Raw genomic sequence first — 24,647 nt, forward strand, 5'->3', positions numbered from 1 at the left:
AAACCACTTTTGAAAAACAATTTTTTTTTATTAGAGGTGCAAGATCGAAATACTATAATATCAATGCCTAATTTATACCTGAAGACCCATGGTTTATCACCAGTTGGGTTCCACTAGCGCACGTATAACGGAGAGTTTTTCAGCATTGTCACGTACAATTTTTACGCGCCTAGTGCTAGTTCGAACTAAGCTTCACTGTACGATTTGCAAAAATTATATTTACATAACTTTAAAAGATTTTAAGGGCGATTCTGAAAAATATCTGTAAAATCAAAAATTAAGTAGATTTAACTCGGTTTCGAAAGTAAGTTAAGGTTGTTGTAAAAGAAAATGATACATAATAAAATTCGCAATTTTATATTATTGATTTCATAAATACAATTTCGTGTATTTAATTTAAGTTTCCTCTATTGTCGGAAGATGACCTATTTCCCTCCGCTCAATTATGGTTATCTTACACTACAAGAGGGCCAATTTAATATAATGACGCGCTAACTAGAACATTCCAGAAGTTTGAGTGTGAATACCTAGATCCCTAGTTGTCGTGTCTGGAACATTCCGACGATATTTTTTGAAATACATCAACTCCAGAAATGTATTTACATTTAAGTACGCGGAACAATTTCATCCTGAATAGCGCGACCTTCCCGAGTTTTTCATCAAATTAACTGTAAACGAGTTCCCCCGTAATGCAATTTTCCGTATTTCAAATTTAGATGGCGCCAAAAAATGTTGTAAATTACAAAAATTGAGGCAACTTTCTTTATAGCTTGTTTCGCTTGAGTGGGCGTATTGTGGCATTGTTGCTAGTGCTACCGGTTAGATTAATAGCCTCTAAGAAGTGTAAATTGTTTCTGCATCATTGAAGATGTTCCTCAGAGTTATTCCACGTTTACAGGGTGTTCGCGAACTTCGCAAGAGCCGATTTATCCCTAAATAAATAAAAACCAATGCGACTATTTTGAAAATGTCGACATTTACATGTCGAACTGATTACAGGGATTTTAACCCTAGTTGGGAAAGTCACGGTACCATCAATACCTGCTCGTGGCGCGACAATCTTATAAGAGTAATAAAGAATTCTTGACTTGCTTGCAAGAATGGGAAGAATGTCTAGAAGTCTAGAAATATTTACGAAAATTGGTAAAAGTAGGCTTACGACATTATGAACACTTCACTAGAACCATTATTTGGCCACTATCTTGGAAAATGGTTGCGTGGAAAGCCTCGTATTTTCTTAGAAAGTCTTCTAATAGTATCTAAATTGTTGAATAAAATGTCCTAGCGTCTTCAAAGCCACATTGTTTGCCTTAAGTATATTGATTCGATTTTTATGTACCGTTGCACCTGGGATATCGGATCATCCTATGTAACCGGTAATCATAATGTTCGGCGATAACGTCCACAGCCTGAACGGGTGACCAACAGCCATAGGCAGCGGGAGAACATTACTGTTGACGCGAGCCTTGATGACCCGCCGAAAGATGCGGCAACGGACCTAGCCTACTAGAGGACGCCTTGAAGGGAAGGTGGATGCGTAGTACCAACTGACCAAGGGAAGCATCTCCCATTGCGCCACTACCCTTGAGGGTTACAAGTGCACGACTCCGACACCCTGGTAAAGTCTAAAGTTATGGCCCCATTGACCCGTAATTCAGGTAGCTGTTATTAGATCGATTAGTTTTTGCCATGCCTATGCGACTAACGATCTTTTCGCCGTTTCAGTCAAGGATAAGGATACGTCGTTTCAATAATATGAACGAACACCTTGTATAGTGATATAGCCTTTAAGATTGTAAACTTTTTCTTTAACCCTGAACGTGTTTCGATTCTAATGGGTTTTCAATATACGCGTTTCAGTCTAGTTTTTATGACGATGGAGGATCACTTATTAGGAAGAATTCAAAGAATTTTCCTCCCCGTTTTTTGTTGTTTTCTTGTATTTTCCCGTGTCAGTAGCGGACTTGCGGAAATTGTCTTTGGCTTCCCAGGGCGAACTTTGCTCTTTGGGAAACTGTGTCACTGAAGTTTGCGCGCTCCCACCCTAAATTACTCGTGATAGGAAGCTATTAGATGAGTTAACTATAAAAAAACAGCCAAAGGTTCAACAAGAATTTCAAAATGCGTTGGAAACACTGCCAAGTTAGCTATATAATTTTGGAAGAAGCATAGACAGTCCCTTTAAGCCCATTCATTGTACGTGTAACTTTGCTTAAAATAGGTGAGAAATAATCTTATAAAGCCATTTCTTAGCTATGGTTAAAAAGACAATATATTGAATTAAACGTAGACGATTGATACTTCTCTTTCAGACTAAGAATGTATTTATTTACAAATTTAGATAATGACTATGTTAAGATGATTTTTAGCGCTTACGACAAACCACTTCATGGTCAGCCAGAATGCTACTCCCCTTAAAGTCAATCATGTCGACGCGGTTTTACCATATCCGGCTGACGTTTTCTCTTCCCCTTTTTCGTGACGGAGGAAATTTAAACGATGGTACCAAATAGTCATAAATAAATACATTCGTGTTAAAACATTTATTAATATTAATTTTCACAATTCTTCTACCATGAAGTAGTTTTTTCTATTAATATTTATTATTGTATTATTTATTAATTATATAAAAATAAATTAAACCACTTCTACTTATTTCCTTCGCGTTTATTTATTACTGCTTAAACTCACTAACGGAAAACTTTTCATTTTAAGATTGCATGAACTCTGAAATTTCCTTTAATTAATGGATTTTAAATGCTTTAGGAAATCGAAAGCAAAGTATTCCAATTGCTATTGTTTACCAACCGGAACATTTGGGTAAGCCAAGGGAAAATGGGTGTAAAATTCTCTTGGACAATCAATACGTTTTAAACGATGCTGCTATTAAAAGGCTTATTTCACGCTCCCTTAAATCGCAATCAAGAGGTTAAGAATCCAACAATCTATCCAAGCAAACGTCGAGTGTATATAGGTTTCTCAAAGCATTTACTAAGTCGAATTATTTCGTATAAACGCTTTTTAGGCGTAAGCAATGACTCACGGTAGCTTTAGAGGGTGGACGTATTCTCCACGCGTACTCGGCGTTTTAACCTCGGTAATTACCGATTCTATCGCATCGTGTTTGTTTACGGAAAACATTTCATTTCGCAACTTTCCGGAAACTCGATTTAGATGTTATTCTTCGCTTTTCAATACCTCTCGAGTTGGAATGCCACCTTTTAAAACTCCGCTGTACGCCTTTGATTTATTACCAAAGGGCAGCTTGTGGTATTTTATTTATAGAAAAACTTTTCAATATGAAACAATACAATTATTTTGCGAAACGAGGTATGTTTCCAGAAAATGAAACTTCTTGGAAGTCGGTTTTTGAAAGCATTAAAGGGAATATAAAGATAGACACTGTAGATGGAGGATCCACGAAATACTCCCTCCCAAATCTGTAGTAGAATATGATTTAGAAGATTCTTCTAAACAACGCACTTCGTAAACTGGTGGAAAAATGCAGTTATGTGAAATTCATATTTTAAATACAGTCACAGCCACCAATTTTCAAAACACTTTAATGTTTTCAACGAAAGTCACGTGTGGAATTCCTTTTTTCTTATCACATGTCTATATGAAATTATATATATAACCAGGGCGTAATTTCACCATTTTCTACCCATTATTTATCTATAGAAGTATAATTTCGGTTAATTATGTCGGTCACGACTTATGTCATTTTGGATCAGTTCCCCTGCTGTTTGATTTTTCATAGAATAATTATATATTTTTTGGTGATTCAACTATAATTATTCACGAATTTGTTCAGAGCAATTTTATTACTAACCTATTCATTATTTTTCTTAAAGGTTATACTTGACGAAACAATTTAAAACCATCAGTTTTGAAGTACTTTTTTTATGAGAATGACATATAAATGGATGTAATTTGTTTTATTTAGTGAAATAGTTGATAATTTAAAATCTACTCGTATCATATTTATCGTTATCGAAATTTATAATGAATTACAGATTTGGTTTTATTGCTATTCATTACAGTTTCAACAGTTTTTAAAACGTAACAACTATAATTTTTTTAATCAACTTATTTCCCGGCCCTGTAAAGGAATAATTTAAACCATTTATTTTAGCGTTATTCTAATAAAACAACGCCATGTTGAGAAAGTCCATACTGTCAACGGTGAAGTTCGCTCTGCAATAATTTAAAAAAATAAAATGTGGTCATACATTAAAATGACTAATACAAAAACCTTCATCAAGGTGTTGGACGTTCATTTACTTCCGATAAGACTACTATTTTTTAAATAAAGTAATCGCGGGTAACTCTGTAAAAATCGCTTTATGTGTATACTATTCCAATAATTAAGTAATTAAGACAAGACACAAAAGTTAACATAAAATTGTAAATGACAAACAAACACTTTAAATCCAATTAATCTGTTTCCGATAAATTTCACTATGGAATTATGGGTAATAGGTGTTCCCGTCGCTGATATCTGTTGGGAATATTAGTCCCTAGGTGGCGATAATAAAATTTTGACTTCAATTATTTTGTAGCTTATGAAATTCTGTCCATTTCCTTCTGGCTGTATTCAAAATTGTTGTCGTTCTCAAAGCATTGCCGGTGTGAACTGGAAGCACTATTAGAGTTCATTGTAACTTGTACGAGTAATTAGTTACTAAACACTTTCTGGAAAAAACCATAAATGATATATATGCATTGGAAAACTATGGGGAAATTAAATATTTATATGCATAATTTCTTGATAATATAATAAAATACAAACCAACCACAATTCAATGTACTGAGTCAATAAATAATTTGCGCCATCTATGTTCAACTTCATTCGTAAAACGTTATTTGAGAAATAAAATACCAAATTACTAATTATCGAATCAATCTTAAATTTTCTAAAGCTAAAGCCGATCGATAAAATAAAAAACTGAATCCTGGAATTATTCTCAACGACATAAAGATGGCGATAGCGTCGTACCGTACTCCGCTGTTTACGTAGAAATAGAACTGAGACTAGAACCATGCTAGAACCACGATCGGATTCGGGGTATATGTACCAGCTAGAAGAGTGGAATCGGGCAAATCCGCGCCATCTAATAAATAAAAATTTAAACTAAATATGATCACGTGGAATAACGTCATGTTCTTCGATCGGTTTTCGACATTGTAGAGTTGTAAAAAAGACAGATTTATTATTTTAACGACATTATATAAGTAATTTAAACAACTATGAAAATCATTACGTTCACAAGAATCTACGTTACCATAAATTACAGTTTTATAAACGTTTTAAAATTACTGGCATGGAAATAAAATAAGCTTAGAAAGCTTATGTGTAATTGCTTTCTATTTCATTTCCAGGCTTTTGTCTCTAGAAATTTATATATACGGTCTTGAACTTCGCTGAAAATGAAAAACTCTAATATTCCGAGATTAGTATAAAATAATTCTGGTAATATTACATAGTTATGAAATGAGCATTTTATTTCTTTCCGAAATCGGTTTTTATCGTGCAAATAAGTTTTAGCATTTTTAATTTTCCGCGGTTATGGTTATGGACGCGAAAAACACAAACACTAAAATAGCGTCACTGCGCACGACGTGATGCGCAGTGGCTCGCCGACTTCAACATTTCCGCCGTAACCATGGCGACAATGTTCAAAGCGCTCTTCAGATGGCGTGGATAGCCCGATTCCACCCTAATTGCAGCCTTTTAGCTTGCCCGTTTCCTTTGGGATTGGCGGAAACAAAAACCGGCCTTATAAAATTATAGACGGCGCGCTTCTTAATAATTTTATAAGGACAGTTTTTGTTGGCCATTTGTCGATGGCCTGTTCGTAAAAAGCGGGGTACGGTACGATGCTATCGCCATCTTTATGACGCTGAGAATAATTCCAGAAATTCTGTTTTTTTTTATCGATCGGCTTTTAACTTTAAAAAATTTAAGATTGATTCGGCAGTTAGTAATTTGTTTTTTTTTTTCTTAAATAACGTTTTACGAATAAAGTTGAACATAGATGGCGCTAATTATTCTTTGACTTGGTACATCGAATCGTGGTTAAATAGTAGTGAATGTTAATTGAAATTAGGAATGCACCGATATATTGGCCTATTTTTCTAATATCGGTATCGACCAATATCGGCTTCGCTTGTAAGCCGATATTGGCCGATACCGGTATTTGAAAAATATTTTCAGGAAAACATTTAAAAATAGGAAAATTCTCGATTAACTAACTAATTATAAATTTTATTTGAATGAGCGCGTCACGGACGCCAGACTTCAGAAGCTACATCGTATCTTTTCTTAGACGGGGGGTTACGAGTTTAAACAAATAAAAAACAACAATATTCGATGTGTCATAGAAAATATGCATCACGTAAAATGAAAAGAAGCATATTCGGATATGCTCTTGCAAACATTTTTTCATGAAAAATTACAATAAAATGGTATGACAGTGTACTGAATCATCTATTACAATGATTATATCATATACACTACTGTTATGATAGATAACCTTGTTAAAATCGGCCGATATTATCGGCCACGAATAGCCGATATATCGGCCGTACCAATATCGGTGCATCCCTAATTGAAACGAAAAATTTTTACGAATAATATAGTTTTCTCTTGTTGTCTTGATCAGTTCGATAAATGAAAGAAACCAATTCAACATTTATATTTCCAATATTTCCACACATTTAGTTGCAATTTTTACTCGTTTTAAAGTAAACTTGTAACGAAGTTCTATTGTATAAATTTAATCAGCTAACTAGTTGGTGGATTATTGAAAACGAGGTCCCTAAAGGATGACACGCGGAACAGTTTGAGAATTACCACATCAGGTACAATTTTTATTTTATTTCTATCCGTAATAACATAAATACATTTTCATACCATGTTCTTCGGCGCTTTCTTTAAGTAATATTTCGCATGTTGGTGATGGTGGTATTGTATTTGTTGAAATTTAAATACTTAAATAAAATACATAAACTCCGTACTTCAGTTACTTTCAAGCTATTAAAATCAAATTCAGCCATAACTTATATTTGGAATAAGGAATCAAAATTATTTGGGTTTTCAGTTTAATATAATCAGTTTCTAATTGTATTACGCTCTTGTATTAAATGAATAAAACGTAAATAACTCGAATCCATGGTTCTCTCACTTCGAACTTTACTCAACCGCCATGAATGACACATGGTTGGCTATCCTGTATCTTTAAATCTATTACGTAATTTAGAACGTTTGCATGAAGCGAACATTTTAGGCGTGCTCCCAGACCAAATAAATTTGCACTTGCACTCTTTTTCAAGCGTTGCTTTTCTGTTCTGTCTTGAATTAAATATTGTTTTAAAACGAAGTTACCATGCCAATTTTTGTCACTCTAGTTTAAATTTCAAATTTATATGAATAAACTATAGATTGTCAAGGGAACTAACTTTCGTATCCCATTTATAAACTTGATGATGACGTGTTTTTCGTTACGAAGTTGTAAGTGACATAAATTACGTCATGTCCCGTAAACAAGGTTTCATATAAACGAAAATACCGTCAGGCGTACTTATCAGTGGTTATGTTACTTATGGTACAGATATTACATAAATAACTTAACGGATAGGTCTGTGTAGAAACTTTTTTGGGATTCTTAATTAAGAGCGTATTTATATCTGCCTCAACCTTTTTCCCCAAGTCATATTTCACCTGAAACTTTATTTCGAGAACCGGATGTTTTCAATACTTTTCGCCTTGAATCTAACTTTTACATATGGAGGAAAGTAATTTAACTCGATTTCTCGAAAAAAACTCATTTTTACCTTATTATTTTTTTTTTATTTTATCCTGACGTATTTCTATTTGAAGATTTAATAATGGTCCATGATTGGTCAGCCAATTTGGTGTGGTTCAATTCCGGACGATTTCGGCTCATTTCTGTATTGTAGCTTTTATTGGGGAATTATTTGGAAAAAGAAAATTATATACATATTCTTGCAGGAAAAATTGGGTTTCCTTTGCATTGTTTTCTAATTTGATTTTTGGAATTTGACGGAATTTCACCTTCGTTTATTTCCGCGAATGTTTCATTTTTCCGTAACGCGTACTAAATATAATAGACTGGTTTCTCTTTGGGATATAATGATGTCTCCTTGGACAAATAAACTACAGCGCCCAAATCTGGATAGTTAGCTCGCTGCTTTTATGACAGCGCCTCTTGTTGCGCCACGGTGTGTGTTGTTGGACAGATTTCCATCCAAATAGTAAAATAAGCCAACACCGCTAGGCCTAATATATTATCGTTTTTGTATGTTATCTATCGGTGTTACACGCGTGTTTGGAATTCGGGTTGAAAAGTTTCATGATTCGTTTGGTAGGAGCCGTGGTTGGCGATGCAATTTGAAGAAAGGAGGTTCGGCTAACGATTCGGTTCCATTAGTTCATTTGTCGAAGATGTCACCAATGCTGTTTGTCCATTGGAAAAAATAAGCGGTCTAATAATGGCAGAAAATATTAGGGCTACAGCTGTGTCTACGTTATGTAAATGCTCTTTTTGTTGTGGTTGTTTTCATCTTGGACTACACATCTTCCAGGCGAAATGAAAACTTAAGTTATTTATTCGCCTGGAAGGTCAATGACTAATAAGACTTGGTTTCCCCCCAAAATCGCTGTTGTTTGTTACTTTCTGTTAAGTTTAAAACTGGCAATTGTCAATTCTACAGTATATTTTGGGTGGTATGGGTATAGATAGAGTTCGATTCATATTAAGAAATTATCGCAATTGAGGTGTTGTAATTGTGGTTTCCACTTCCTGCCCTTTTGACTCTCAGCATGATCTATATCTGGTAGCTTGTCCTATTTTCTAATCAACCTAACTTTACGAATGATTGGGTGCGACTAGAGAGTACCCCTTGACCGGTAAATCTGTATAAATGGAGAATAAACTCTTAAAGTTGAACAGTAAGTGTTATTTTATATAAGTAAATGACTTAACTAATTATATTTCAAACCTCTTTTAATTACAAAATATACATTGACAACTTTTCTATACACGAAATGATTATTTTTCAAAGGTTAGGATTTAATCTTACAGAAGGCAATAATACGACTATACGAATCTTAGAAATAATTGCGAAAACAACATTACAATGGGGTTGATGCTATATGGGTTAATGCATATTATACAGGCAGTTGTTACGGAAGTTGAGAGACCCACGTTTAAACGGGAACGTTTAGGCTTCCCGCATAGCTTTGCAAGCCGTTTTGCCAAGCTTACTGGCTAAAGCAGTCGGAAGATTCTATCGTTTCTGTTTAAACGTCTAGATGCAGGATCAACTTCTGCTAGAGCTCTAGACAACTTAAGTCAATCTTAGTATGCATTGAAAAATTATCAGGGTCTTCAATTATTTCTGTAATGTGGTATTCTAAACTTTTAAAACTGTTACGAGTAAGAGTTCGAACGTTTCTGAGGGAATATTCGAAAACCGGATATTAAGCTCTTAATGTCACTGTTCCAACAGTTAAGTTGACGCGTAGTTATAAACCGGTTGCCGATAATACGCTCTACTTTCCTCACACTGATAAACTACGAAACCGATCTGAAATTCACGCTTACCAGCTTTGATAATATTTACACAACATGATGACGAAGTTAATTAAACGCAACCGCTTTATAGAAATAACTTTAAGCAATATTTAACGCAAACATTTGCAATAGCAACGTGCTTGGATGAAAAATCTCTGTAAGGACGCGCGCGAACGATTCGTGCTAGATATAAATCAAGTGTGGTGTGATTCAATCCTAATTTAGGCATTAGATTGTAAGTTGATGGCACGGTTGAGCTGTCAAAATAATAATTGAAGAAAATAAACGAAATTGTACTTTTTGATCTTGACATTCGTTGTAGCGCGAATAATATTTCTAAATATACAATTTACAGCGTTTCAGCCCAATTGGGCGTTTACTGTTTCTCTCGTATTGCACATAAACTGGCCGCGTTTCCGTATCGTCGTTGCCAGTTCGAGGTCGCGTGACCTTATCGGGTCTTTTCCGAGCAGTACCCGCTGTACGTCTTCATGTGCTCTTGCTTGTACGCCGCTCCGAAAATTACGTGGTTGTCCGTGTGATGCTCCGGACAACGGTATCTGTGCGGGCATTGACACAACGTGTTCGTGTTGACTTCCTCGACGTCCATTCGTTTTTTGACCGAAAACAGACGGCAAGGTTCTTTGCGCTGGCACATTAGCCTCTGGAAATATATTATAAATATTGGGTTAAAAATCTCTAGTAAAAGAAGTACCTTCGCAAGTTCGAAGGAAGTTTTAAAGCGAGCGATTTTCCGCCTAAATTCAAACGAAACGTTTTTTATTCCCAGAAGTTTTAACATTTATTTGGTGTTATTTCTTAAAACAAGGTAATTTGGAAGCTAACAACTTAATGTTTTGGTTTTTAAGTTTAAATAGGTTAATAATCAAGTGTCGAAATTATCTTTTTATAAGGTGCCTTGTTTAGTAACCTAGCGCCAACTATTTGATTTCGTTTAATTCTTGGCGAAAGTGTAGTCAATATACTTCTAACGATACTTACAAATTGAGGGTCGCACGCAAAATGATAACTGTTGGCGACACCGTCTTCAGTTTCCACCTCTTGGTGCTTGAACATATAGGCGACGCTGTGTTTTGGACACAGGCAGTTCACTTTCTGCGTCGTGGTATTCCCCGGCTGTATTGTCAGCGTCCACGTTATATCTTTGAAATATCTGCAGGCTGGTAGCGCATTTACTGGTTGACACAGCTGCAAACCAGGAATTATTGTTAATTTTCACGTAAAATAGTAATTAAGTGAACTATTAACGGCGTACCTTAAACTGTCTTGATTTGTCAACTATGGTGAATCCGTCGTCTTTGTTGAGTGTGTCCGAGCATCGGGCTTTGTTCGGACAACGACACTGTCTCTCTATCCATGGCGTCGCGTACACATCGACACGGTTGCACACGGCGTTTTCCGAGCATTCTGGCAGGTCACTCTCAGAGTGCTGCAAATAAATAATTGATAAACATATAGAAAATTTAGCAGAGTTAAGTTAATCATTCCTGGATTAATTTTCCTAAAATTTTGCTAGATACTACTTTTATTTTTGTCTTAAAGAAACTGAGCTCAAATAATGACTAACAAATTACTTTACATATTCTACAGACTTTCTTTTTCTCAGTGTTTTCTTGTAAGGGGCAGTAAGTGTAAAGCTATTGCGTAGCCTATGTCGTCAAATGTACCTTAAATAATCACATTTAGAAATAGAACAATTTTAAGATGACAGATAGCGTTACGAAATGGAAACGCCTTATAGCAAATATGCTTGGCGATTATATTTTCGAGCGCTTTCCCATGTCCTAGACCTAATGATTTCTCAATTATATTCGAAATTGAAGTGAATCCGACGACACCGATTAGAGACGCGTATTTCCCGTTTAAATTACTACCTGCATACGCGGAGTAATATTTCATAGCTTCAAACTGCGCTTAGCGTGTGTCGCGTATTATTATTTTCTGATTGCACGCCCTTTAGGAAATCCCAGTGTTTTCTCGTGAGATCTGTATAATGGCGTTCTTGACCTTTCACGGAGCCTTGAAACCTTTCCGTGTTGAATTCTATCGCGTATGTATTATAAGGGTGCACGAACCCAACGCTCCCGAAAACTGCGCGTTTTGTAACAAAAGAAAATGGCTTTTTCCCTCCAGAGTTGGGGAGTTGACGCGTTCGGGAAAACGATGGCAAAAAAGTCCCGTTTCGCCCAAGGTCCGCCGATACCCGAAGCCGCCTCTTTGCGGGGCTGCCAGTCAAAACGCGATATTGCTTTGTTTTTAAAACTTTTGTTTATAGCCCAACGTAGAAAGTTTGTCTTAAATTAAGAGTTTCGCATCAAAGACCTCTTCTATAGACGTTAATAGGTAAATTTCGAAAGTCAGTGGATGAAAATTTATTTCCGCCTATCTCGCGAAGACTCTCTTCCCTTACGTCATGACGTCGTCTGATAAAGGGTGGTGCCCACTACCCCCAATAATTTTGGTGATTTGACGTAACGAGGTGCAGTTATCAAAATCAAGGTTTCCCCATCCCCGAATTCGAATCCCTTCTTGAAAAGTATCAAGTGCGCAGACTCGCGTTTTTGTAGCTTGCAAGTTCGCAAATACATGTTTCACCCTTCGTTCTACTAAGTTAGGCCTACTTACAAGGAGAGTACCCGAGGTGTTTATTGCCGATTTTGTTCAAAGTCGGGCGTAATGTAGACCTATATGAAATATGAAATTTCCCAAAAGGAGACGTTGCACTACCCATTCGATTTGCTATGGCAACCGAAAATGTTTTTGATCACTTAAAACAATAAAATCTCCATTTAAAAAAGCATGGGATTTTCTCGGTTTCACATGGTCCTAGCTACGAAAATTTAGAAAAATTTAGAAAATCACGAAATGTGTAATTTGGACCACGTTTAGGTAAATTTCATCAAGTTTGGGTAAATTGAAACATTTTTAGGGAAAATTTTTAACAAATTTTGGGTAAAATAAGGAAAAAATCTTATTTTGGTTGTAAGTGGTCAAAAACATTTTCGGTTGCCACGGCAAATCGAATGGGTAGTGCAACGTCTCCTTTTGGGAAATTTCATATCTCATATAGGTCTACATTACGGCCGACTTTGAACTAAATCGGCAATAAACACCTCGGGTACTCTCCTTGTTAGTTAGTGGTTTAATATTAACAAAGGTTGAAAAAAGCGCTTCGTAGTAGCTACTTTGAGAACTATACACTAAAGCTTATCGAAATAACTGAAGTTTAAATTTTATCAGTTTATCCGAGAAATATAGGAAAAACATAAACTTTTAAACTATCGATGTATTAGTTGGCTCCGTATTAATATTTCCAGCCCAAAGCAACGCGATTGGCGTCGCATTGGCAACCCTGACCCGTTGTTTAAGTTCGTTTGGTCCGATGGGATACGCGGTCTTTTGTTTTCGTGGACCAAAGCCGTCAGAAAATGAGCAGCCGGCGGCGATCTAGCTTTTGCTCCGATGATGGTGTGCCAGTGGGATCTAGTTTTTAATACGGAGAGTGACTTTCTCTTAACGGCGGAAATGGGCGGTGGCAGACATTTAAGACAAAAAGAGCGGAGAGAGAACGATTTTTCCGACAGGATATACTCTCTTTCCTGAAAGCGATTCGAAACTCGGAATCTTTGATGGATTTATTCCGAAACCCGCTTCTACACGTCCCCCCCCCCCCCCCCCCGCATTCGTTCATTCATTATAAGCAGCCCCTCGTTTACGTCGAGAAGAGCGTAAATATTTGGAATTTTAGCAGTTGGCCGGGTTTTTTAAAGGTAGCTTCCAACGAAAAGGTTAAATTACAGTTTAACCGTGGGAACACACCCAAAAGCGGAAAAATTCCCAAGTCTATATTTAGCCGGAGGGGAACGAGGGTTATATAGATTTTTACGTGAACATTTCCACTCGGTGTTTGTGGCGTAAGATCAAATAGTGGAGTGCGTTGATTTTATTTCTTTATTTGGCACTCATTTCAGATTTCGTTATTTCCCATTTGAAACGTAATGTTGAGAAATTAGACACTAAGCCCGCTGTAGAAAATGCGTAGCTTAAACGGGTAGCGTAAACTATATGTATATGATATAAGTACGTAATGTAGCGCGGGTTTAGCCTGTCTTTTACGAAACTGAATGTGTCTATTATCTTGTGGTCTATGATGTCTGGAAATCGAGATCAACCTCTCTGTGAAGGTTTCGACGAGTGAATAGATTAAGTAAAACAGGACCACTTGAGCCCCGATAATCTTTACTAGCAGAAAGTGACAACCAAAGTATGGACCTCTAACGTCCGAATGAAGAGTCGATGTCGTGATAGACTTGATGATATAATTTTCAACGTTTACTGCGCGAGATAACCGAAAAAGATTACTATGAAAATCACTCTAATTAATTAATATTAATCCGCCTCTTGGACTATAGGCCCGTCCCTGTTAACACTCTTCATTCTATTTCTAAATTTCTTCATTAATTTATTCGCGTAAAATGAGACTCCCCGTGCCTCTCGCTGAGTTTCTACTTTTCCGCTGAGGGCGTTTTCTCGAGGAACTTTACTTAATCGAATTATCTTACAACTAAGACGGCTAATCATCATGGCGGAATACTTGGAGAGCACCGCGAAGTTAGCTCGAAGCGCCCGCGAAGCGTCTGCTTCCGTTCGAATCTAAAGTATCGTTACGAAAATCACGATTTCTCCCCTCACTCTTCGTTGCCAATTACTGTTTCTAATTGGACGCTTTACGCGAAGCCACGAAGACGCGGGCGGAGACAGCTAAAGGGTATGGAAGAGTACAATTAATGAGCGATGTTTTTTTTTTCGTATTAAGAGCCCTGAAACTCATTAGCTCACGAGATGTTTAATTAATGGAACGGAAATTATCCTATTATGTAGATTAATACGATTTTTTTCCTTCCGTTTTTTCTAAAACAAAATTTGGTCGATAATTTTGAAACCAATAAAGATAAAAATCTCTTACTAGGAATACCGGATCTACACTATAATTAATTAATAGTTGTATAATTCCTTTTGGGGTATTTGGCAATGCTTTTGTACCCTCTTGTATAAATTGCGTAAAGAGAAATTTGGATAAATATTCGTGACGGTGTGAGTCGCATTTTAATTTCTTGCTCGTAAGAGTTGCTTGGCATCCCTTTTTGGGTGTTTCAACGCGGATTTACACGAATAGGTGTTTCCCATTTCCCACCACGCAGTGCTGTCAGACAAGATAGAGAAACAATGCGATGTGTGGCATCTGGCCCTAACTGGCACCTTGAAGTAATTGTCAAATAATTTTGTTTAGCTACATTTAAGATTCATGTAAATACACCTACATTTTAATATTTTTGTAAAAAGACAAATCTGCAACTTCTCAATTTATAAATTTCCAATATCCACAATGCAAACACGAGTTTTCGGCCATGTTGATGTGCCGTTACCAATATCACCTAGAGCGCTCCCCAAACTTCTAATTTATAAAACAAAGCTATAAACTTCTAAAAATTTTATTCATGAAGTAAAGAACCCAAAACCCACCAATTTGGGTTGAATAGATCTCGTAATATAAAGTAGAAATTTTTTTTAGCAGCTCTCGGTTGGTCCGTTCAGTTTGCAAAGAGTTCGTTTGAAAATAGCAGGACCAGCCGTTTTAATAAGAATGATGTCGGAATTTCATTGTTACGTAATACATCTGCCAATTACTCGTCCGCGATCGCGTCGAACGGATGTAAGGAAAGAGCCAGATATCGCAATTAAAATCGTTTTTCTCTCCAGAGCCGTCCAATTAACGCTATAAATACATTCATAACGGAATTCCAATTAACGCGATAATCCCGAGTTGTTAATTGTCTCGGCTACCGCGTACTGTCCTCATTAGGTGACCGAGCATCATTGTTAGAGAAGAAATCTCTGCCCATTTATTTCATTCAATTCGTCTAATTAATTGCGCCTAATTAGAATACTCGTTTATCCAGTCTTTTAATTGGCGTCAGGGCTGCTCCTGCCATTTCACTTTCGTAGGTTTCGCCGTGACTATCACGTACGATTAAAAAAACTTGTAATTATTTCGTCTTTATGATCGTCTTAAAAGTGACAATTAAGTGACTATTAGACCTAAATAATAGGCTACAAAAGAGTTGCATTTCGATCACCGATTTAAATAGTGGAAATCCATTGAAATTAAAATATTTAAATTTCAATAATAATTCTATTAATTTTTGATAATGTATTATCGCCATTTCAAAGCCACGCAAATTGTAAAATTGATTTTTCAAATTTTAGTTCACTTTGCGTATTTGCGTTACTGATACTAAAAAAAAAATATTAAAACCGAAGAAAAATTAAATGGCCAAATCTAACCTAAATTGATAATTAACGAATAATATCGTCATTAAATGTTTAAAAATAATTTGATGTATTAAAACTTATTTATATCAATTAATATACATTGATTCAAATTTAAAACAATATGCTAATTACTAAATTTCAATAAATAAAAGAATTCAGAATAGAAATGTAATTTTGGTAGAAGTTAGAAAATATTGAGCTGAAATAAAGCATAGTTGACAATTGTTTTAGGTGACTCTTTCCTCGTTAAATGCGTAGAAAATCAATGAAACCACGTGGCTTTACAACTTGAACCATCAACAACAATATTGCCATTTATTACTAAACCGTATTATAAATAGATTATTTTTAAAGGAAGCTAAAATTGGTAGCCAACTTACCCGCCTATATAACTTTCAACGTCAGTTTTCAGATTCAAAGTAAAAAATGAATTTCCGCTAGCCTAATGCGTTTCCTCACACTCTTAATGATAGAAATTAGAAATGTCGTTCACCGTACGCGTTACAACCCGATATTTTTATTTATAATTACCGTAAAATTAAATAATCAAAATGTGATAATCCCCCCGTCGGAAGATGAATGAGCTAGCGGGAATAAAATGAAACCCAGTTTCTCATTAATTTTATAGCGCTGGTAGCTTTAAAGACGCACCTCACCCTTTTGCGCTGCCGTATCCGGCCGCCGATCGTTTTCTCACGGATTCGACGGATATTCTCCCCAAAAGACGTCATCTGTCTTCTTGCCTTTCACAATTTGCCTAAGAACCATTTTGCCAGGAATACTTAATGGATTACTTTCGGAAAAATACGCCGTGAACTTCATTTCTTTCATATTAGAGAAACACGGCCACGGTATACAGGGTGTCCGAAACAAATTTTCAAGCTTGTTTGTTTTTTTTTTCAATTGAAATAATCGATTTATTTTATTTCAATTTATTTTGTTTTATGCCTTTTTTTCTTGATACGTAATTAATAATTTGAGTGAAGCGGTAATGTAAACTAAAATTCCATGTAATTTTAAATAAATCTAATTACTTTTTGCAAACTAAATGTAATTTAGTTTGTTTTGAATTGACATTGCTAGACATGATTTAAATTAATTATTTTTAACACTGCTAATATTAGCGAAGTTGACCGACAGCCTCCTCAAGTCAAATAAAAAGAAAAACAGTAGTTTTCGAAACCGTTCATTTTTTTATTAGGTTATGTTACATTAGGTTTCTTTAGTGAAAAAAGAACACTTCTGACACATTAAAATAAATAATTGTTTCTTCGTGGCTTTTTATGAAGCAAAAAATTTAAAACTTATTAAATTGCGCAATTTATTTTGATTCTACGAGAAATATTTCCATATTTATTTTATGTGATTTTTACAGATTGTTACGAATTTGGACTTAAAGGGGAATCGCTAAGAAAATTTTACGCACAATTTTAAAAACTTGAAAGTGGTACTTTACATTTAACTGAAGGTGTTAATCTTTCTCGAAAATGTAAAATTAAACGTTCATAGTATTAATTGAATAGATTTTGAGCTGCCAATATAATCAATATTTTTAGGAAACTTTAAGAGTATTAAACAGAAATCTACCTTCAAACATCTGTGGGTTCGAAATTCTCAGCTGGCGATCAATACGAGTTGAAACGATAAAATAGCGCAATTTCGAAAAGTAGGTTTTTAATTTTCTGAACTTAAGGCGATAAAATTAATCGTATATGGTGAATTTGTACCATTTTCAATTATTCTCAATTAACATTTTTTATTGAGACAGTTCCATTTTAGTTCAGTTCGCGCACACGGAACTGAACTGAAGCCATTCGAAACGTCAACATTGCTTAAAGGTGTATTTCCTTCAAAATGCACTAAACTAGCGTTTACAAATTGTAAAATATGGTATTTTGCAGCACCCTACTTTAAAGATCTCCGTAGATAATTCACTTTGATCGTTTCTGGCAAACACCCTGTACGTGGTTAATGGATTGAATGAAATGATTCTCGGCCAAAAGGGGCTATCACGGTATATATTTTATTTTTTCTCGAAAAAACTCACCATTAAGTAACCTGACACTGGCGTCAATATCTACGAAATCGTCCTGGCAGCTTCCTCCGTAACGAAAGGTAACCGCGTAGTGAAAACCGGCAGAGAGGTAGAGTAGAAAGAGGTATTTGTCGGGAGTGGGATGATTTGAAACGGAAATGGCCGGTCGTCGGTAGGTAATGGCTGGCGCCGTCATTTCCATCTTTTCTTTATTAGACCTATATTGACGCTAAGAGCGATTTAAACGTAAACTCACTTTGAAACTTTTTTCTTGCCCCGATAATTTTGGGGCATTAATTTGCACGTCCGCCTCTAAAATACGTCGCCCGCCGCCGCCTTCTTTTTATTATTATTTTAAAAGTATTTTTTAATCCCCGAAATAGTGTCGCGGTTTCCGGCCAGCGCTCTTCAAATAGCCTTAAACCCTTTTCATCCTTCGAAGTATAAACGTACCTTTTCCCCCGCCCCCCGCAGGAATGTACTTTAAAACGAGAGGATGTTCAATTCTTTGTTCCCTGACAGCTTCCAATATATTCTTTCCAATTGTAATTTCCGTTTAGCTCCATTCGCCTCCGAGCCTCAAAAAATAATAACATTCAAACCGCGACCTCGCGTTATGGAGAGATTTCGCATTTAATATCGGCGATCAATATTAATGTAATATTGATTGTTTATATCCGTTTCCGCTTACGTATATTACTGTCATTAGAAAATATTTTTAGCCAAACGCTATATTATCTTTAAAACTCCCGTCGTATGTAAATATGGCCAACCAATCTTCATTCCACTCTTTTGGAATCATTTTGTTAATTATCAAACATTTTATTTTAGAGTTTCAAATTATTAAGCTAATGTTTTTATATATGGTTAAGGTTATTTGAAAAAAATTCACGTTAAAGAGAAAATGTTTAATTATTAGTCTAGTCTAATCTAACCTGCGCCTATAGCTTGGGATACATTTTCGGGGTCGCAAACGTTCGTTATGGTTTAGCAGCTTGCCAAAAAGACTTTGATTTCACCCCTCTAACGACAAATATATAATAACACTTTGAAAATTATGTAATTATAATTGAATTTTTTTTAATCTATTGAATAGTACTATTTTTTTATCAGTTTTTTTGGCTTTCCTTTGGTATTTAAATTCAAAATTACGACATAACTGTTTATTTGGGAATGACGTCTTCGTTCGTTGCTACACTTGCTAGTATTTTTGTTCACGATTAGAATCAAGGAAATCATAAATCGTGCTTGTCCCATTTTGTTCGTAGATTTATTGGGCAAACGGCGTTTTGTAAATGGCTGCCGTGAATATAATCGCGATTGTTATCGTCGTCTCTTTTGCGTAGGTATCGCACTTTCAGTCGAGCGTGAAACCCGCTCTTTTACAGAAGCCAAAACGGCTCGTGTCACTACGACGGCCCTGTTGCGAGAAACAAGGAACTACTTTCCTGGTTTCGAAATAAACAAATATTCGCACTCCCTCGCATTTTTGCGGGCCTTTACTATCTTTACTTATTTCCAATTTTAAATATCCAAATATAAAGCAATATAATAATAATTATACTATTATTATCTTACTAAATTAATATTTTTTATTAATATAGTAAAATTAAATATTAAATTAACTATTACATATTTATTTCGTAATAAATATGTGTTTTAACTATTCTGGAGTAACCCATTACGTTAAGCTTCTGGTTTAGTTGAGCGACTACCGTCAAATTTAATGATGTGTAAAACTTTATTCGATTTGAAAAATCATAGAATGAATTTTCCCGCCAGATTGTTCCTTATATCGGGCACTTGGTGTTCCTCGCCCGAGTTTTCGTAATGAGATAATAATTCCCTGATTATATTGAATATTGTCTTTTCCGCCTCTGATAGATGAACAGGTGTTATTGTCCAAGGTTACGCGAGCTCGATGCCGGGGAGGAAAACACGCTTGTCACAAAAAAAAAAGAAAATAATTGTCCCACTCGCGAATTTATTTAACATTTTCCCTTCAGCCAAAGAGACACGGCCGTTTCTAAGGCCAAGTGAAATTTGTAAACGATGTCTGTCTATCCGACAGAAATTTTCTAAGCTGTTGTTAAAACCAACTCGCGTAGTCAATTCGTGCTTAGGGCTTTGCCTATAGTCTCTTTATAACCGAATTTAGTTGAATCGCCAATTCATCTGGAATGCCGTGCTAGATAAAATTTTAAGATAAAGTTAAACTTTAATTAATTGAAATCGTAGAAGGAAAATAATTTTCCATCGAAACACATTTTAAAACTAAATTTTTTTTATTTAATCTCTTAATTGGTAAACTTGAAGTTGCTCAAAACTATATAAATTAAAGATAAGCTTTTTTTTGTATTGGTATTTAGGTCAACTTTAAGTTTAGGGTCTAGTCGGAAACTCCAATTTGTAGGGGCTATATAGAGCTTTATAATATTACCTAATTTTGATAATAAAACTGATTTTGAACCCCAGGAATAACAAATCAAACCGAGAATCAACCTAGAATATTTCTGAAACAATTATCGAAATATGTTTAGTCTTTAAATAGGTGTTTCAAATAAATTCTGAAGCGTTTTCAGTCAACCTAACTAAAGTTTTTTTTAATTATATTTCTAAATTGTAAAATATTTAGATTTTTATGAAAGGAAAAGAATTCGGCACGACTTGTTCCTTCGTAAGAACAACGGTCGAAGACGTTAGAATTTTGTAGCCGGGAATGGTTTCCCATTCACAGGTTGTAGAAAGAGGGTGAAAGGAGGGCTAGAGAGGAATTACACAGAAACGCTCAATTTTGACAAGAGGTCTCGCGGGAGAGGCTCCCCGAAAGGAGGAGGTGCTTCCCGGCCACAGTCACTGGCGGAAATTTCTAACCAATTTTATACGTACAAAACGCGCGCTGTACAAGTGTCACGACTAACGAAAATAGAGAGATTAAGAACTCAAAGTACATCCAGACTTTCGGGCTTTTGAAAGGAATTAAGTAAGCGTAAACTCGTGAACAGATACAAATGTTTGTCTTTGATAAAGCCCGGCGTGCCGGGTTGGCAAAAACCCGGAATAATCAGGATTTTGCCGGGACATGTGGCAAAAACTGGTAAAACCCGGAAAAAATGGAAAAAACCCTTTTCATGCTAAATTAATCATTTATAATAATAATAATCAGCTAGGCTAATACCCAAGGCACCACCTTATGACTAAGTCATCAAGCGACTTTTGAAGCCTTTAATTCAGGTGTCCGGGTTACAATATAATATATCTATTAAGTGACTAATTTGGGCATTGCAAATAGGAGAGATAAAGAAAAGCCAGAAGAAGAGTGAATAGAAGAATATACTGCTTTTAGTATTAATTTTATATTGAATTTGGCCACTAGAGGTGGAAAACCATAGAAATACGATTTTCCACACGGTTTTTAACAGGAAAACAAGTGGTGGAAACCTGGAAAAAACCTCGGTTTTTCCACCCTTGACAAAATCGTGCCAACCCTGCTGGCGTGTTCTGTAGACGCGTTTTATTACGCGACCAGAATGTAGCCTCTCTGGATATTCCAGGAAATTAAAACCTCTTCTCTTTTCCTCTATCTACCTGTTTCGTTTTCTTCTTCGCAACGTTTCGCGTAGCACGTCCGCCTTCAATGATATACAGCCGGGGTGTGAGTTCATTTAATAGAGAGTTTAAGCAGTCGCGCCGCAAAGTGCCCGTATCAAAAAACGCTTAAGAATGTCGAGCGTAATAGGTACATTTTTAAGCCTAATAAAAAACGCGTCGCGGTTTGTTAGGGTTGAAAAGTATTTCGATTAAAGCAAATCTTATACACGTTTTACTTAGCTCGTATTGCGGTTTGTTACTGTAGAGATATGGCTATGTTGTTTTAAATATAAGAGTTTATTAAAATGTTTAAGTAATTTAATAATTTATAAAAATCGTCATTTGCCTTTCCCGCTCATATTTTGACTTAAAACTTTTCGATAGATGGCGTTCTATAACATTTAAAATCTTTTGTAGACTGGCGCTTTTTGAATTATTAGAGAAAATTAATTAGGTTTCCTGAAAACAAGTGACTTCAAGTTAGACGTCTGTTGGATTCTGTACCGCTTCAATGTACCCTTGACCGTGAAGATACAAAACACGCAAATCCACGTTCATTAAAAATCTAACATACCTTTCCAAAACGCTCAAATTAATTTATTATATAAAATTAATTATACGCTCAAATTATTTTATAAATTTAGTTTTTGATGACTTCATTTGAACGCGCAACTTAACTCTCAATTCAACTAAGCTAATATATGCGTATTAATCCTAAATAATTTCTCGATCCCACTGCTGTAAACCGAGTCTTTTCTCCAAGTTAATTGAAGTACGAAAACCCCTTTTGAATCTAATACGTCAAAGACAATAAAAAAGATCCTTTAAATTTCGTGGGGGGAGGGCGGATTTCCTCTTTGTTATAATAATAAGAGTCACATGGCGTTCAGCTTTATCGTGAATCGATATCTTATATGAAGTTTCGTTTGCAAATTTCAAAACTATTATCAATACATCGAATCTGCTGCGGTAAGCTTCCCCGAGCTGACTCTGCCACTCTGGTTGGTCAAGGAACAGTTGGCTCAGCGGATTCTGGGGCTCGCCGCTGGAGCGTCGTCTGTTCTGCCCCCGCTCGCTGATGAATAGCCCCATCACGACTTTCTCCGAATCCTATTATTCAAAATGCTCTCGTTCCCGCGTCTCTGCAAATGGGGATGCGGCGGTTTTGTCACTTACATTTTTTCTAAAAGGTGAATCCTATAGGGACACTTTTTTCTCTCAAATTAATATGAATATCTATTTTTGATTTTTAGGATTTACGGTTTATTTCAGAATGCGGAAGTTTTGTTTAAATTTAGAGGGCCAACAAGTTCCTCGACAAATTTGGGGCTCTATTTCTGCACCGATGTATTTTCAAACCTGCTAGTCACTTATGCTTAAATCGGATTAAATTTTTTTTGGGGTTATTTGCCCCATTTTTTCCGATGTAGGCCGTATCCCCACAACCCCCGCCGGATCGTCCCCATTTGCGCTGTAGTATAGCCTAAAATAATGTGCTTTATTCGAATTGTCGGGCAGTGACGAAGTCACCAACCAAATAAAAAAATATCAGTACGTCCAAAACATTTTTGATTTCAAATCTAAGCATAATCAAGGGGAAAAGCGTATATTACGTTGTATCTTTATTGTTTTACATTTAATCCATAAAAAACCTTTTATTAAATTAATTTGAAATATTTCAACCCTTCAAATATATACATTAGTAGATGGTAGTTGGCAAGGGATAAGAAATATAGCTAAATAAAGTACAATAAGAAATGCGCACGTTCTCAATTAAAAAAAACCTTTATTTCGATTGTAACTATCAATTTATTTTGTCGTTTATCAGTTAATAAGCCAGTTTCGATAGTTAATGGCGTCATATCTTGGCACTAAAATGAATGTTTATTGTTTTTTTATCGGCCAAGTGAAATAAACAAAGAGCAGTTGCGAAAAGTACCGAAGTTTTCCGTACTTATGCCAATGGAAAATTCAATTCAGACATTTGTTTTGGAATATTAGAGAGATACCTATTTAAATTACTGAAACTGGCTTATGATACAAAATGTTTGACGATATCGTGCAACCATGTTTTTTATGAATTTATTCAACGAATAAATCGCTGATCTCATTTAGCAAAATAGAGGATCAAATTTTATTCCCAAATTGGGCAGATCCAAATTCGAAATTGATTGGAAATTACCATCCAAAATGTATTATATATGATCCCTTTACAATATATGAAATTTGACTTTATTCCGATTGGATCAAAATGATTTGATCCAAACGCAATTGGTTTCAAACTGTATGTGTATTGATTGTAATTGGATCCAAAATTGAACATTGGTTCCAATAATTTTGGTAAAGGAGAGTTTCCGTTCGAAAGGAATCGAGAGATTGGAAATAAAACGCGCGGCACTTACCCCTGTTTGGTAGAATACTCTGTGTCTGTAAGCTGTTTTGGCATCGACTTGCACAACGTACGGAGTCCGGTTTCCCAACACCATCCTCACCAGCAAAATCAAAGCGGTCCCGATCGTGATTGTCCTTTGATTTAATAGGTCCATTTTTCTAAATATTACCCTGTCCATTTTCCGAACGATTTGAAACTATATTTTCGCAAATTCCGTCGACTTTAACGTCGAACATAAAAATATCGTTCGAACGCTCGCGTTTGAATAATTGGTCGGGATATGAAAAGTAAATACGGCGTCGAGAGCACGCGGGTTTCCTTGACGACGCTCGATCTTCGAGAGTCTACGAAGAAGAGAAAAACGTGCGCACTCGGAGCAGAGAGAGAAGCTCACGCCGGGTTAAATTCGCGAAACGTTGTATCACGAGGAGGTTTCATTGAAAAGGAACGAGCATCAACGTATTTTTTCTTTTCTTATTTTTCGAGTGAGAGAGCGAGAATTTTCCCTCTCTTTTCCGAAGGACGGTTCGTAGTAAAAACCGGATTGTTTATAAGAGAACGGAGCTCTTATGAATGACTTCGGGCCTATCCTATTTTTCCGTCTTCGCGAAGGGGAGGAAGGAGTTTTTAAAGAAACGGGGGGGGGGGGGGGGGCTGGACGTTTTCGCGAAATTCA

General features: G+C 35.9%; 2 protein-coding genes across 5 annotated transcripts in view; one reads left to right on the forward strand and one right to left on the reverse strand.

The window, feature by feature from the left end:
- LOC149922048 (elongation factor-like GTPase 1) overlaps nucleotides 1-24,647 on the forward strand; it is a 123,115-nt gene that overhangs the window by 74,195 nt on the left and 24,273 nt on the right. The gene's annotated exons all lie outside the window — the stretch shown is intronic.
- On the reverse strand, nucleotides 9,012-24,544 carry aos (protein argos). Its single transcript, XM_090163100.1, has 4 exons — nucleotides 23,982-24,544; nucleotides 10,876-11,049; nucleotides 10,602-10,808; nucleotides 9,012-10,263 (listed from the first exon to the last, which is right to left on the reverse strand). The coding sequence occupies exons 1-4, from the start codon at nucleotides 24,147-24,149 to the stop codon at nucleotides 10,051-10,053; spliced, it is 762 nt and encodes a 253-aa protein (XP_090019226.1). The 5' UTR covers nucleotides 24,150-24,544; the 3' UTR covers nucleotides 9,012-10,050.

This window comes from Leiobunum rupestre, chromosome 11 (assembly GCF_980474605.1).
Source record: "Leiobunum rupestre chromosome 11, qqLeiRupe1.1.hap1, whole genome shotgun sequence".
NCBI lineage: Eukaryota > Metazoa > Arthropoda > Arachnida > Opiliones > Sclerosomatidae > Leiobunum > Leiobunum rupestre.